General features: G+C 48.2%; 1 protein-coding gene across 1 annotated transcript in view; it reads right to left on the reverse strand.

Moving 5' to 3' along the window:
• LRGUK (leucine rich repeats and guanylate kinase domain containing) overlaps positions 1-11709 on the reverse strand; it is a 102590-nt gene extending 90881 nt beyond the window's left edge. Inside the window, exons 1-3 of the mRNA XM_045855580.1 lie at positions 11398-11709; positions 4152-4259; positions 1772-1853 (exon numbers count right to left, since the gene is read on the reverse strand). Of these exons, the coding sequence (XP_045711536.1) occupies positions 1772-1853; positions 4152-4259; positions 11398-11709 (502 nt within the window). The remainder of the gene's footprint in view (positions 1-1771; positions 1854-4151; positions 4260-11397) is intronic.
• Between the last annotated feature and the right edge of the window lie 4206 nt (positions 11710-15915).

The following is a 15915-nucleotide window of genomic DNA, read 5'->3' on the forward strand; positions in this document are numbered from 1 at the left end:
TACTAGAATATTTCTTAATCATTGGAATGAAAGTGGATTTTAATCACTGCAGTCATATGAGGTAAGAAAAGAAAGGAAAAAAACTTAAAATGAGCCGGAAAGGACCATATCAGTAAAATTTAATTGTAATAAAAAAGAAAAACTAAAGAAGAGAGTAGAAAGTTTATCTGTGAAGAAAGCAGGGCAGAAAAAAGGATTTGCTTCCTTTCTTAGAAGTCCAAAGAAAAAAAATTGTACACTTTAACTTCAAATAAGATCAGAAAATTAGAAACAAGGATAAAGCTTTCAAGAATATGTAACTGATTTTATCAAATGTGAACAAGGTGTCACAATGAATAGATTATATAGAACTCCAAATGTCAAAGTTAAGAGTTTAAACAATCAACTAAATATATAGAGACAGAAAAAATAGAGGAAAAAAAATTGTGAGTCCCAGTGCTCAAAATAAGGACAGCAGTGCATGGCCAGGATTAAAACGTCGATGGGAATGTGGCAGCACCCTCGACAGTGCCCCCTCGGCAGCCCCCCGCCCCACACCTGTCTCTTGCTTCAACAGTCTTTGGAGGGAACAGACCCAGGGCCACCCCCTCTTCCAGGTCAGACCACCCTCCGGCCTCTCTTCCAGGCACCACCTTCGGCACCACCTCAGCCATCCTCAGCCTCCCAGACCAGCCGACACTGTGTTTTGACCTGAACTCCTTATCGCTGAACAACCGTGTACCCCCCCACCCCCAGGTGGAGGCTGCCACCAGCGCCTGGCCAGCCTGCAAGTGCAGGCCGCCCACACCTACCTCTCTCTGCGCTTCTATTTCCACCGGGACCATGTGGCTCTGGGGGCTGTGGGGAAGAAGCGCCAGGGTGCTGAGCGTCTCTTAAAGACGCCATACCAGCACAGTGGCTGCATTCTCTCCCAGAAGGTGCTGCAGCCACCTCAAGGTGAGTGGGGTGAAACTCAGGATGCCATGGAAGCTGCCGTGGTCCTGGAGAAGAACCGGGACCCGGCCCTTCCAGACCTGCAGGGCCTGTGCTCTGCCCGCACAGAACCTCAGCTCTGAGACTTCCTGTAGAACCACGTCCTGGAGGAGCAGGTGAAGCAAATCAAGAAGATGGGCTACACCTGACTCACCTCTGCAGGCCGGCTGGCCCCCAGGCTGGGTGAGTATCTCCTCCAAAGGCTCCCCCTCAAGCACGACTAGGAGCCTTTGCAGCCCTGAGGCCTCCGAGGGGCCCCTCTGCATTCCCCTGGTATCTGGCTCCTGCCCAAGCCTCTCCCTGAAAGCCCTAGGCATCCTTTGAGCCGCCCTGGAGCCCTCTCCCATGCACTGAACCACAGGGAAACTAACGCTTTCTGCAGCAAAATAAAATCCAACAAACACTGATGCCAATGCAAAATAAATGAAACCTCCATTGAAGGAAAAAACCAAAAATGAATTCACCTACACTGAATAACCGCAAAGAGGGAAATAAAAGGGAATCACCAAATATTCAGGAAGCAGGAAAGAAGCGAGGGCCCATCTCCTAAAAGGGAAGAGCGAGCATCCCACCCGGTACGCTCCACCATCGCGTGGCGCTGCACGCTTGCCCATCCGACTCTTTCCGCCGTCACCAGCCATCGGAGCCTTTTTTACACAGAAAGTGTTGACGCGATGTCAACTGAGCCACAGCAGCATTTGTATCAAGTTCTGCAGCATTCAACTACGTTACACACGGCAAAGCTTAAAATGTTAAATGATCCCGTGACCCATCAATGACTAGAGTGACGATTACACACCTGCAATTTTATTCACCGAGAGGTCCAGCTTCTGCAGGTGCACGTACCCACAGAGGATGCTGACGTCGACCAGGTCCTGACCCTGTGGAAGTAAAAGGGGAAAGACTTGAACGCTGCTGTCGCGGGTTTGCACGCAGCCTCCTGCAGCGTCTAGAAATGACACCAGACCAGAGAAATCCAGAACTGCCTTCATGAAATGGAGTAGGAGCGAGGGGGCAAAACTGGAAGCCTACTTCTACTAGGACCTCAAAACAGACTCTATACCCCATTAAAAAATGCATTCCTCTGAAGAAAATAATAGCTTGGAAAATTAGTGTTGTTAGCGAGAACAAATACAACATGGAAAGGCAAATTAAAGCAGTGTTATGAAGCCCTTTAGAGTAGAGGTTTGTTTTTTTTTTTAATTAAAAACATGCAATAGCAATAAAGCCAAAGCCTTTATTTGGCTGAAGAAAAAGTGAAATCTCAGAATGTAAATAAAATGTTAAAGGGAGTTCACACCTAGTCAGGGGATCATTAACACCACCCACATTTTCACAGGGATCATTTTCAAATCTCTCCCACAATAATCTTATCTGACCAAATAACCTGAGAGATGCCCCCCCCCCCCGACCCCCCAGACGACTCCCAGTTTAGGGACCAGGAGTATGAGGTACAGAGAGAGCTGTGTAAATAGCCTAGCATCACAGAGCAGGTTAGTGATAGAGAAGCAGATCCAAGTCTCCTGATTTTTCTTCGAACATTCTTTCCATGGCGTATTGCTTCTAGTGAATTTCCACAGGGGCTGGAGGGGCATCCGGTCCCTAGGAGCAGAGATGCGTATCACTGCTTTATATTGCGATGTTAAAGGCAGGAAAAGCTGACCGCTGAAGTGTCATTAGAGGCAAGTTCTCAAATGTAACAATGACAGCATTGAAAAAAGGCCACCAGAACCGTAGTAAATAAATACTTACTGGAAACCTACTACGTACAAGGCATTGTGCTTGGCATGACGAGGAATACAGCACTGAAATAGAGCCCTATTGCGCCCTTGAGAAAATTATGATTCCAGTAGGAGAGAAGCTACACACACAAGTAATAAAAGAAAGTAAAAAATAACATGCAACGTAACGAAGACGGGAGGGGGTGGGGGAGCCACTAAACCAGGCAATCCCACGGAAGTGTATTCAATAAGACGGGTTATGAAAGCAAAGTAATTCAACGTGTAATATCTCAAATGTAAGGAGGTCAGTGGCAAAGTAAGTTAAGCTTCAGTCCATGTAGCTGAAATAAGATTTAAAGAATTGCTTTTTTTGGTAGATCAATTTAAGGCATAGCACTGCATACACAAGTAGAATATTGATCAAAAGCCTCTTGTGTGGGGTGTATTGGCTGCCGGAGTTACCTCCCATTCCAATGCCTAGCATGGTGCCGTTCACGGGGTGCCCCCCCCCCCCCGTATGTCATTGCCTGACTGGCTGAGTCATCCATAAAACCTTATAGAGTGAAAACAGTAAAAGATTAGAGCCTTAATGTGCTGATCTCAAAGGACACGCCATGAAACCAGCGTGGGTGAAAAAAAAGCTTAACATTTCTTGGATAGTTTGCTAGTTCAAATGCAAGACAGAACAGCCTGACGATGAATTTTATACGCTTGAGCCACATTGGTGTTAGAGCAGAAATTTCTGTGTGGTTTTCTTGCCCATCTGCATTTACTCTGTAAATCTCCAAGGAATGCTTGCTGCTGTGCAACATGAGAAAGCAGAAAGAGTTATTTCGCTAGGGCTGTAGAGAAGCAAAATGGGAAAGACGCCGAAGGAGAGTGAGGATTCTGTTTTTATGATAAAATTGGAGCCAAGATGCTGGGCTACACCGTGACTAGTATTGAATTCCTGCAAATTGACGAATAACAATACATTTTCTCATCAATAATTGGCATCTTTAGGAAAGTGAGAGATAGCTCAAAGCTACTTATTTCTTGACTGACTTCAGGGGGCGGGGGGAAGTCAATACCAAAACCCTTTGTTCCCGTGGATTCAGATACAAATTTTAGTCCTGGTACTGATCAGAGAGAAAATTCGTAAGGAGTTTTTCATTAGTTTTACAGAATCAAATTCAACCTTCTGGAAAGAAGGCATTGATTGCTATAAAATAGACTACTTAAGATGAAAGAAATAGGCTGTGAAGGGAATGAAAACAAAAGAATTTGAGGCGCTGCTTATTGGACTAGCCGGGGCTCTTTGATGTCTGCATTTCCAGAAATAACTCTTATCGCCAGTCTCCACCCCATGCAGGGCTCTGAGATTGGGGGCCCACAAAAGCGATGTGTGCCAGAAAAGGGGGGACGTGGTCCAGCCAGTGTCAAGGTGCAGCCAGACAGCGGTGATCTCGTCGTACTCACCGACAAAGTCAGGTCGAGGTAGACCTGCTCGGTCCCGGAACCGGAGCGCCCCAACCGGGACAGCGCCTCAGCCACCATGTCCTCTCTCAGGACCCCGTCAAACTCCTCCTGCAAAAGAAACCAGGAGAGGCGGGCAGAGAGGACTTCCGTTACAAAAGGAGCGAGGCATCTCGGCTGATCCAGCGCTTACTTAGGACACGGCACATCCAGGAGCCGAGCCCTCCAAAATGAACACGTATGGATGACGTACGACAGAATCAGGAACTATCAGATCAATGTCTTTCTCGCCACTAATGTGCAGGTGGTGACTGGCCGGCGTTCCGAGTGCAATGAACAGGGCAGTGGGCACATCGATCTCAGTGGTGGCAAACGGGGCGTGTCTCCTCCCCAGCCCTGCGCTAAGACCTCTCAGTGGATCAGCTCGCAGAGTCCTCCCGACCACCCTTGGGCAGGCACGCTTAGCTCCGTCGTCCAGGTGAAGGAGGCTCACAGAGGTTGATGTGCCCGAAACCACGGAGCTAGTACGTGACAGAGCGAAAACAGGAACCCAAGCCTGCCCGACCCCACGGCAATGCTAACCACTGCGCTGGGCGGCTCGCCCACACCCTGAAGGCTGGTTATGTCCAATCCAGGCCATGACTCCTCTGACTCGGGTATTCTCGCAGGAGAAAACGGGTCATCAGTTAGCGTCCTATTGGCTAACACTGCCGGATTCGTACAATTTACGAGAATTATTAACAGGGTAATAAGCATTTCCATAAAGAGGCTGGCCCTCGGTCCGCAGACATCTAGGGACCAGGGGTGGCCCGGCACGTCCTTTCCTCAGCAATGACAGAAACAAATTGTAACAGGTGGGTCAGCGCTAGGTTTGTGCTGCCTGCAACTCCATAACGACCAGCACGGGGACACGAACACCAGCCCCAGGACACAAAGCACAGAAATCACCTCAGTCACGCCAGTCTAACTGAGCAAGACTAGCATGTGGACTATGACGGCAAAATATCTCTTCCAGGCTTTCTGTATTAATTCAGGAAACGACGGTGCCACTCAAGCTGCCGGTACTAAGGAGGTAAGAACGACATGTAGGCTCATGCTGTTGTAAGGAGTGTCTCTCCCCCGAGATGAGCACTAGCGCCGGGACGCAGGGATGGCTCGCAGGGAGAGCGCACAGGCTTCGGGCCGGGCGGGCGGGTCTGACCCCGGGATCCGCCGCTGTGGGCACATGACTCTGGGCAGACAAAGTTCTTTCTGAGCCTCACAGTCTTCCTCTACAGGGTCCGGCACAAATAACGCCCCTTCTTCATTCCAAAGTCTTGTGTTACAAAATCGTAAGTATGCAATTCTGTAACATAACAATATCACACTCAAGCACACCACATGACATTTTAGGTGAAATGTTCAAATTAAGACTGTAAATTATTGCACTCATATTATAACCCTACCAACCACACTCTCGTAGGTCTTACTTCTGCCAGACCCTGTATAAATAAATAAATATTATTACCTTCTCTTAATGTTTTGGGGAGAGTGAAAAAAATTCTCCTACGTAGAACTCTTAACACCATGGCTAGAATATGGCAAATGTTCCCAATAAATGACAGCTGTTTACTAATTGGAATTCCACATCTTAATGTTTCATTCGTCCATACCAGTCAACCCATTCAGCACATGGGGGAGAGAGACCTACTTTTGTAAATAAAGTTCCAATTTCTTATAAAAGGCCTGGGAAAAGATAGCGTCAGGGTGTTACCTTCCATCCAAAACTTCCCACCGACACACTTCTGAAGTTTGCCTGTCCCAGCCCTTCCATTTCCTGGAGGAGAGAAGTCTTGCTCCCCTTCCTTACATCAGGTGGCTGTCTGCTTCTCAGGGTGGCCCTTCATAGAAAGACCGGCCACACTGTCCACGTTCCCCCAGATCCCCAAGGCAGGACGCCCCATGCAGCCCCCTGCCTGCTCCTTTGAGGTCCCTGCCATTTGTCAGAGCCACGCCTTTCCCTTTTGGTCTTGGGTCATTTTCAATCCGCTTATGCCCTGTCTCTACACCAGCTGGCTTCACAGTCCCCAGGGATGGCCATTCACTGTCCCTACTACTCAGGCACACGCACTTACACACGACTCTGTATTTTCTCAACTTCAGACACCTTAGCATTGGTCTCCACCCAACTTCCGCCACCCACTCCCACGGCCGGGCCCTGGACCAACCTGGCCATCACGCTGAGCTGCCCCACCTGGAACTCTCAAACCCCACGGCGCTCCATCCTCTCTAATCCCACAGGTGCCTATGCCTCACCCTCTCCACAACCTATGGAACTTGGCCTTGGACCACAACAGGATCTCCGGTCTGTTCATCCTCCCCTTCCTCAGAGCCCACCTGTGCCCTCCTGACTGCACTCCTTTCCCTGCTGAGCATCCCACGGGCAACTTCACCGTCTCTGCTCTCAAGTCTCTGATTCCTTGTCCCTGATTGCAACTGCCACAGATGTACACACACCTGAATCAAGTTCACAAGCAAGCACTGTTCGGGAACTGAGTCATGCTTCTCACACATGTCAGACAGGTACACACGCAATTTCAGGATGAGTTTGATAAATATTACAATACAGCTGGGCAGGGTGCTTTGACTGTAAGTAGGGCATCGTTTTTGTCAGTTCTATGGAGGTGCAGGCGCATAGCCAAGGCTTCCTTGGGGAGAGAGAGCAATTCAGTTGAGATCCGAAGTTGTGAGTTATTCTGGAAAGGGGAAGAAAGGGCAGAAAAGAGGGCCACGAAGGGTAACGCAGGCAACGGGGGAACATATACAGAATCTCAAAGGTAAAGACAGGCGTGGCCCATTAGGGGAATGTGACAAAGAGTTCAAACTAGCTGCCGCATAGATGGGAGGGTGCGATTCAGTGCCTAGTACGTACAGGGTGGGTGAATGAATGCACCCACTCTCCCCCCAAGCGGCTGAGGGGGCCGGGAAAGGCCCCCCCCACCCTGACTCTGCATTCTGCTGCCGCTCCAAAGTCAGCTGGTGGCTGGACCTCGGAGCTCCTTGTCTCCCATTGCTTATCTGCGGCCTTTCAACTCCTCGCCTTGCCCAATCAACTCTCCATTGCTCTCCTCAAAGACATGCCCCCACGCCTCTACCCTCACTCTCAGCAGACGCTCTTCTCTTCTACTTCAGAGCCAAAGCGGAAAGGGCCGGACACTCACCCCATCTGCGCTCTGAGCCTGCCCGGACGCCTCTCACCTGGGTCTCAGAGAGAGCCGGCTCCTTCTCGCACTCAGGGCCCCACTTCCTCTGCTTCTCCCATCCTCGCTCTCGGACCACCGGTTTTGCCCTCATTGGCCTGGGGTTTCAACCAGTCACCCCCCAGCTAAACACGCTGTGAGGCTCTTCGGTCCTGAGAGGGCTCCTCCCTTCAGCCCTGCCTGTTCTGTCACTGTCGTCTCCCTCGGCACCCAAGCTCCTCCACAGTTGCTTTTCTTATCCTTGAGTTCCCTTTCTTCGCCTCCAATTCTCTCTTTGACTCCCAACAGCCAGGCTTCTGCCTTCGCCACATCACGAAACCACAGGGGCCTAGGTCTCCGGCGACCCTCGGGCAGGCAAAGCTAGGAAGCGTGTTTTGGGCCTCTTCCCATTTGCCAGGCTGGCAGCAAAGCCATTCCCACGCTCAAGACTCCTTCTTGCCTTGGCGTCCCTCACGTATGACTCTTCCTTCCTGTGCTTCTCTCACCGATCCTCTCCAGCTTCCTTCCCCAGGTCCTCCTTGTCGGCTGGCTACTCCAAGACCTGCGCCCCGGGGTCTAGTGCTGGCCGCTCTCCTCTGCTCTTCCCGCCTGACCGCATGGCCGCCAGTGCTGATGATTCCCAGGTCTTCCGACTCTAAGAACCTCCCCTGATTTCAGTCGTAACCCCTCAAAACACGGCTCTCCCTGTTCCTGTTTCTCACAGTGGTCAGTAGCCGTGATGACCCCCTCCAGACCATGCCATGGACCGGGCAGCAGCCCAGACCTCTGCTATTCAATTAGTAACTGTCCCATCTCAAATATCTCACTTGGTTCCATCTTTAGCTGCCTTTCCGTTTCCACTTCCACTGCCTTAATCCAGATGCTGCCTCTGCTCCATGGTATTCCTCGGGTATTCCCACTGGCCTCCCGGCTTCTGATCTAACCCCACTCGGCCGCCAGAGACCCACGCCCAAAGTCCGCACAACAGCACCAAGCCCTCCACAGCCTGGCCCCCTGGGTGCCTTTTCTGCTGTCTGTCTGCCCCCCACCCCCCACCACTCCAGACAAGGGCCAACTTTCCTTACAGTCTCCAGGAGCGCTGCACCCGGCCGCCATCTGGACACGGCCGTGCCTGTAATACTTCACATACAGAGCAGCTATGATTCACTCACAGGCATACCTTACCTTGGGTGGGGCTACCACGTACGGCCTCAGTCATGTTCTCGCCATGTTCTATCTACCATCACTGTTGCTACGATGCAGTACTGACCATCTATAGTTCCTTGAGAGCCTGCTCTACACCAGGCACCCTACTAAGATCTTCAACACGGCTTCTTATTATATCTGATGTTATTACCTATCTAACGAGTGGGTGTTGTTGCCCACATTAGTTACTGGCAAAGAGTGGTTTTCATGCATCAGACACATAAAATGGGCCCAGATGCTTCTCTGCCCTAGATATCAGAGCGCTTCCTACACAGCAATCATTCGAGGAACGTTTGTTCACTGCAGGCTAAATTAATGAAATCACTTGATGGGCTGGGGTTAGCAGATGAAAACATGGAAGTTATTATTTATATTAGTAAACAATATAGCCCTGGCTGGTGGTAGCTCAGTGGGTTGAGCAAGGGTTGTGAACCAAAGGGTCGCTTGTTCGATTCCCAGTCAGGGCACATGCCTGGGTTGCGGGCCAGGTCCCCAGTAGGGGGCGCGTGAGAGGCAACCACACATTGATGTTTCTCTCCCTCTCTCTTTCTCTTTCCCTCTCTCTAAAAATAAAGAAATAAAATCTTTAAAAAAGCAGTATAAATAATATACGATACTTAGTATTTTACATATAGAATCTTGTTTAATTTTCAGAACTCTCCTAAGAGATAGGTATTATGATGATTCCCATATTGCAGAGGAGACATAGAGAGGTAAAGTGCTCAAAATCTCACAGCTAATGAAAGGCTTTACAAAAACCAAAGGCGGTATTTTGGATGGCTGGTCTGCACTACCTCCCTTAAGTTCATAAGGTTCTCCAGAGGTTTGAGGCTAATGGCAATCACAGGCACTCAGTGACCACTATGACCACAGTGACGTTATAAATCTTAACTAGGCGAACACATGGAAAATGAATCACTGAACACAAACGTTCAAATGTTTCCTTTTCAACTTTACAGTTTGTTCGGTATCTTAAAACGTATGAGATATTCTAGAAAGCTAAGTTAGAATGTGAAAACACAAAATAAATATTAATATTTAGAATGTATGCGGGAGAACTCATAAGCTTGTCCCACGTACATCCCATAAGCCAGAAAGGAAACACTAGTTCAACTGTCCCCCTCTACGGTTTGTTTGTTAATGGCATACTGAAGACAGATTAACAACGATACTAATGAACCCCAGACCGTAAGAGCATGCGTTAATTAGAATAATAAAGTGAACTGGCGATTCCTTTGTGAATTCCTCTGGGGTGGAAGCTGGTGGAAACCATACAAACATCTCAAAACTGTAAAAACACTGCTACGGTTTTGCAACAGTTACTGTTCAGGGTTGCAAAATAAGTCACAGGATGAAAAAATAGGGAACAATTTCCTTTTATCCACTTTAAGCAAAACTAACGTGTAACTAGCCCATGTAAAAGGAGGTAGAAGAACAAGAAAGACAAAATGCAGGTGGAAACAATGGGCCACATGTGGAAGGTGAACAAGAGGACACTGCAGAAGGAGAGAATCCAAGTGGGGTCAAGTGCAAGTGGTTAACAGTAGAATATGGGTAGCAGAAGATAATGCAAGTTACTGAGAGGAGAATAACAAGAAATAAGCCTGATAAGGAAAAGAGCTAGTGAAAGGGAATGGCCTAACACAGAGAAACATGCTTGGCTCGAGGGAGGAAAGGCGGCTGGGGAAAGGGGCAGAGGTGCACAGAAGAACGCCAGAAGACTATCACAGAATGGGGACACTGGAAACATTCTATTTCTCTGCATCCTATCTACTCCTGGAAAGAATTTCAGGCAATTTATATTCCAAGAAGAAGAAAGGGGAGAGAAGAACCTATCTAAAGAAAAACTATTGAAATATAGAAAAAATACTGTTTCTGAGTTTCCTGGCAGCAGGACAAAGAGGAAGAAACCTCCCTGTTTATTGAAAAGAAGCAAATCAATCTGTTTTTGAAAGATAGCAAATGATGTATTAGAAGGCAAGAGAAGGAAGGGATGTGACAAGAAGTAGAAAGTAGAAAGGGGCGGAAGACAGGTGATGGGCTAAGGAAGAAAAAGGATGATGATAGTGAGTGTGAGAAAGAAGCGGGTTTGGGTTGTGGTTAGAAGAGGTGTTGCATTAACGTGGAAGGCAGAGCCACCACTCGGGCAGCGTAGATGGGAATGTTGGGAACATTCTCTACACCCTAAAACACTCCCACAGCGAGGGGGTGTGTGTGTGTGTGTGTGTGTGTGTGTGTGTGTGTGTGTCTTGATAATGTACCATACACCCTTGGCAGATGTAATATATTAAACTTTTAAGTCAGTGTTTGAGGAAGCCCTTCTCAAATTACTTGAAAAGAGTAAAATGTTTCCCTGCAGCAAAGAGGACGAAGGGACTAGAAGTGGGAGAACACTGAAGTGCTTTGGAATCATGGGGAGAAGGCGCAGGAGATGTCAAAGACGAGCTGTACCGATGCACAATATGGTCAAGGTATCATTTTGACCAAGTTGAAGCCATAAGTGCCATACCGATAGGCTGATTTTTTTTCCATAATTTGACTGCTGCACAATGAGACTCTGAAGAAACCAAATGTGCTACTGAAAAATAAAGGAGATATCTACAAATATTTCAACAAGGGGTGAGGAAACGGGGTAACAGAAATGGGAAGAAAAGAGAGGGAGCCTTGAGGTGGTCGGGATGAGGCACCCCTGGAGGCGAAAGCCCAAGGAACGGGCTAAGCCACGCGCTAATGAGGGTGCATCAGGATGCTGCCGCTGAAGAAGCAGGGCCCCACGGCTGGGGAAAAGAGCCAGGGGGTAAAGGGTCGGGGTGGGGGAAGCAAACCTCCAAATTCAGCATCTCGGACTCTGAGGACTCCTCGGATTCCACTTCGTCTTCTACCTCTAGCTCGTCTTCCTTGTCCTCGTATATCTGTACGTCTGTGTCTGACTCCTGACACCGGTGAATGAGCTCCTGGAGCAGGTAGGAGGAGGAGTCTCTGTAGGTAATTTTCGGTCTCTGCCCCATGGGAAATGAAGACCATGGCTGTCTTTCTGAGCGCGACAGTATAGACTGGGCTCCACTTCGTGAACTGCTCGAGGTTCTCTGGAGAGAGCTAAACTTCGGCCACTGGGGATCGCTCCCGGAGGTCGCCATCTTGTTTACCCACGTTGCCTAGGAGACTGACAACCAGGGGCGGAGGATCCGCAGAGGATTCTGGGGGTTGTAGTCTTCGCCTCTCCACGAGTCTTCCCTTTGCAGTGAACGCCACCATTGCCACACGATTTTTCGCTTTGTTTTTGTCCACCTCTTTTATTGTTTGTTTGCTTTTGATTTTTTTCTCTCTTTAGTCCATTCAGTCTCTGGCTTTGTTACTTTCGTTTGTCTTTCTTGTTTCCCCGTTTTTCCCTCTGCATCCCTTTTCTTTGTTCACAGCTGTTTTCTTCGTACCTCGAAGCCCCTTGCTGGAGGTTTCTTCATTCCACTGGAAGATCACCATGAGCCCCCATCCTGTTTCATTCACCAGGGGTCTTTTCGCATAGGTGTATTCTGGAAGTGTTAGATGTCTATGCAGAGCGTAGTGTTAGTGCATAAATGAACTAAAAAACATGGCTCCTGACCTTGTAGTTTAGTTGCAGAAAATAAAGAGAAACTACCGGACAAAACTGAAAGCTGATTTGCAATTAATTAATTGATATTTTATCCCCTGACATGATAAGCCATGTCCTTGGGGACAGAAGTTGGCAGTGGTGAAACAATCCAAACCAGAGAGAGAGAGAGAGAGTGTGTGATTGTTGAGAAATTGACTGTCAGTTTGACACTATATCTGAAAGCTTCTGAAAAGCTATTAACCTCCCATAAATAATTGTGTTAGTCAAGTGACTTGCACTGGTAATTATTTTTTTCTTTTTGCATAGGTTCTATTTGCAGTTTTATAAAATAATTCTCGCAAGATTATGAAGCATGATTTTATGCTAGTGTGATTTTATGTGGCCCAAATCCCATAGCCTTAAGCTTCACAAAGCAGACACTCGATAGAAAAGCAGAATGAAAATTATAACAACTATTATTGTCATAGTGATGACAATAGAGATCCTTGCAGGGACGTTGTCCTCACCCTCCTGGCCCACAGGGCCTTTTCTCTATGCTTCAGTGACAGCAGCTACACATCCAGAATGACCCCGTCAATGGCTCTCGGGGGAGGAGAACAAATCCTGTGGACACCGTCCATGGACTATTATCTTCCTCAGTGCTTGAGGGACTATTACAACTGACATAAAGCTCTCCGAATTACCTTTCTTCATTATCTTGCTAGTCATAAATGTAAAGGCCATTATGAAAGTATCTCTTTCTGCTAGATTCTTCTGGCAGCTTATTTCTTCTTCCAGTGGGTAGAGACTCCCCACGTTTTGCCCCCTAGGACCTGGCTCTAGCTGACAGACCTAGGGAAGGGGGCGCAGAATCTATAAAAATTGAAACCCAGTGTAGTTTTTTTTTTTCAATAACTTAATCAGCATTTCTAGCAAAGCGAGTTTTGCCAATGCCAGTCTATTAAGGAATGTGTCTTGAAGCAGTCAGTCAGGACTTGTCAAAGGATCCTTTTCAAAGAGTTAAATATATGATTCTCATACAAAAACCAGAATGATCATATGTGATTGAATTCAACTCATTAATCAGTGAGGACACCAGTGAGATGGCAATAGGGTACCAAAGATCCACAAGGAAACACATCCTGAAATAAGTTCGTTAAGATATCAAACTGCTTAGTGCCTTTCAGGTCATTGAACCATAGCCTTTGGGGTTACGTATATCCAAGTGTTTTATCTCTTTTCATCTTCACATCTCTCCTTTGTCTGTCCCCTTTGACAGATGAGGTCACTGAGGCCCAGAGAAGTTAAATAACTGTCCCAGAGTCAAGCGCTGGTGTTGAGATCCAAACCTAGAATGACCGACTCCATAGTCTACCCCCAGTGACCACGTCTGCAGGCAGAAAACAGGAGGCAATAGAAGGTCACACAAAAACACGTCAGAAGAAAAAACATGCATCAGTTAAGGTTCTTAAGTATCAGTATGGGAAGTCATTAAGAGACTGACCCTTCATAGAGATTCAAAGCAAATCAGAACCAGAAAGAACTTTGAAGCCTGTCTTATTCTGACTTTTCTTTTCACAGAAGAAGAAACGGTGGCCCTCCAGGGGGAGTGTCTGCCCCCAAGTCACCCGGCCCGGTGGCATCTGAGCAGGAGTTGGAACCTAGACCTCTCGTTGCTCCATCTTCGCTCTTGCAAGTTCACCAAAATGCTTCCTGGACTGAAATTTTATCAATAGAATCACTATTTTGGGACTCTGGGCATTAAAACTGATGGCACTGTTCTGTACCAGTTATTTTACCAGATAGAGAGTACAGACTTAGGGAAAGGGAGAGGAGGGGAGGGGAGGCAATATTTTGTCTAAACCCCTCCCATTAGCACAGAACATCCATGATCACTTCCATTTATTCATTGCTTATTGCAAACCTACGAACCTATGCTAACTGCTGTGTATATGTCTCAGGGAATTATTCCAGCTGCTCTCTGAAGTAGAAGTGATGTCTCTATTTTACAAAGGGAAAGAATGAGGCTGGAAGATGCTAACAAGTTGCCCAGACACTGTTTGTGTCCAGATGAAAACTTCAACTCAGGTCTTTCTAGATTCAAAGCCTCTGAACTTAACCATTACACTTTATTTTTCCCTGCAAGTCTGAATGAGTTTCTCAGGAAGTACTTGTGTGGTCCGGAGAGCCTGGCCCTGGGGAGATACTGAAAACGTTAGTGTTGGCGGGGGCGGGGGGTCAGGTTTCCAGGGCCAGGGAAGTGGGGCAGGGTGGGCACTGGCAGGGAGGGATGGTAGTCCAGGGGAGCAGAGGCCTCTGAGATGAGCCTGAGTCCTTACCTAGTTGAGCAAGAGGAAAGAGAAAGTATGAGGGTCTCTCACCATGACACCCAAAAGCACCTCTCTGAGAGGACATTCAGGACCAGCTGCTGGGCAGGGAGAGTCAAAGGAGTAAAGAGCTTAAGCTTGAGCCCTGGCTGGTGTGGCTCAGTGGATTGAGCATCCGCCTGTAAACCGAAAGGTCACTGGTTTGATTCCCAGTCAGGGCAACATGCCTGGTTTGTGGGCCAGGTCCCCAGTTGGGGGCGTACGAGAGGCAACCAATTGATGCATCTCTCACACATCGATGTTTCTCTCGCTCTCTTTCTCCCTCCCTTCCCCTCTCTGAAAAGTAAGTACATAAGATCTCTGAAAGAAAAAAAAAGAGCTTAAGCTTGAAAGAGGGTGCCAATCACCAGCCTCAGCTACTTGGTAGCTTTGCCCCGGAAGTATTTTTGCCCTGCCCCCTAACTTTTCTGTGTGGAACATGGGTGTCCACCAATCTGGAGCTAGCGCCCTGACGTGAGACCTCACTCACTGAGAGCGGAGAGGAAAGGCAGGGGTGAGCCTCTGTCTTCTGCACTTGGGAAGATGGTCTTCCCAGGAGTGTAGACTTTGGGCAAAGAAAAGGATGTGGGGCCCTTTCCCTTTCGCTTCCCTCCACTACCCCTCCCCCAATTGTGTGTAAAGGAAAATGTGTTGAGATGGCAGCGTCTGGGGCTCATGACACTTTCTGGGGAGTACTATACTGTTCACAGGGTGCCGTGAAGTTGGGAGAGCAGTTAGGCCATGGGAGGCACTGCCGATACAATAACAACACTGAAAGTACAACCACAACTAACACTTAAGACACTTAGGAGTGACTCTTCTGTGCCAGGCACCCTACTAAGTGCTTCCCACATAGCAGCTCATTTTAGTCCTACGTGCACCCTGAAAGGTAGAGGTTAGTATGATCATCCCTATATTATAGATGAGGAGAGAGAGGCATCAAAACATGGGCCAAGGACCCATGGACAAGGCCAAGGACAAGTGGGGTTGGAAGGGGCAGGGGAGAGCAGCAGTAGGGGAAGTTGGGACAACGGTAGCTGGACAGTAATAAAAAAGTTATGTAACCCACTCAGCCCACGCTGGCACACAATGGCAAGACTTGGACTCAAATGGGGAGTCTGGTTTCCCAGTCTGCAACCTAAATCAAAATTCTACATTGCTTTGTGGAGGATGTCATAGACTGGATGATTGTGCCCCACGCCCCTTGCCAAATGCACAGGTTGTAATCTAACCCCCAACGTGGTGGTGTGAGGGGGTGGGGCCTCTGGGGTGATTAGGTCACAAGGGTGGAGCCCTCGGGAATGGGATGAGAAGGGGCCAGAATGGCATCCCCTTTTCTGCCCTGGGAACATTCGGGGAGAAGGTGGCGATCGCACCCTGGAGGTAGGTCTTCCCTGGAACCCGAA

The sequence above is a fragment of the Phyllostomus hastatus genome, unplaced genomic scaffold (assembly GCF_019186645.2).
Source record: "Phyllostomus hastatus isolate PE091 unplaced genomic scaffold, TTU_PhHast_1.1 phas_scaffold_114, whole genome shotgun sequence".
Lineage (NCBI taxonomy): Eukaryota > Metazoa > Chordata > Mammalia > Chiroptera > Phyllostomidae > Phyllostomus > Phyllostomus hastatus.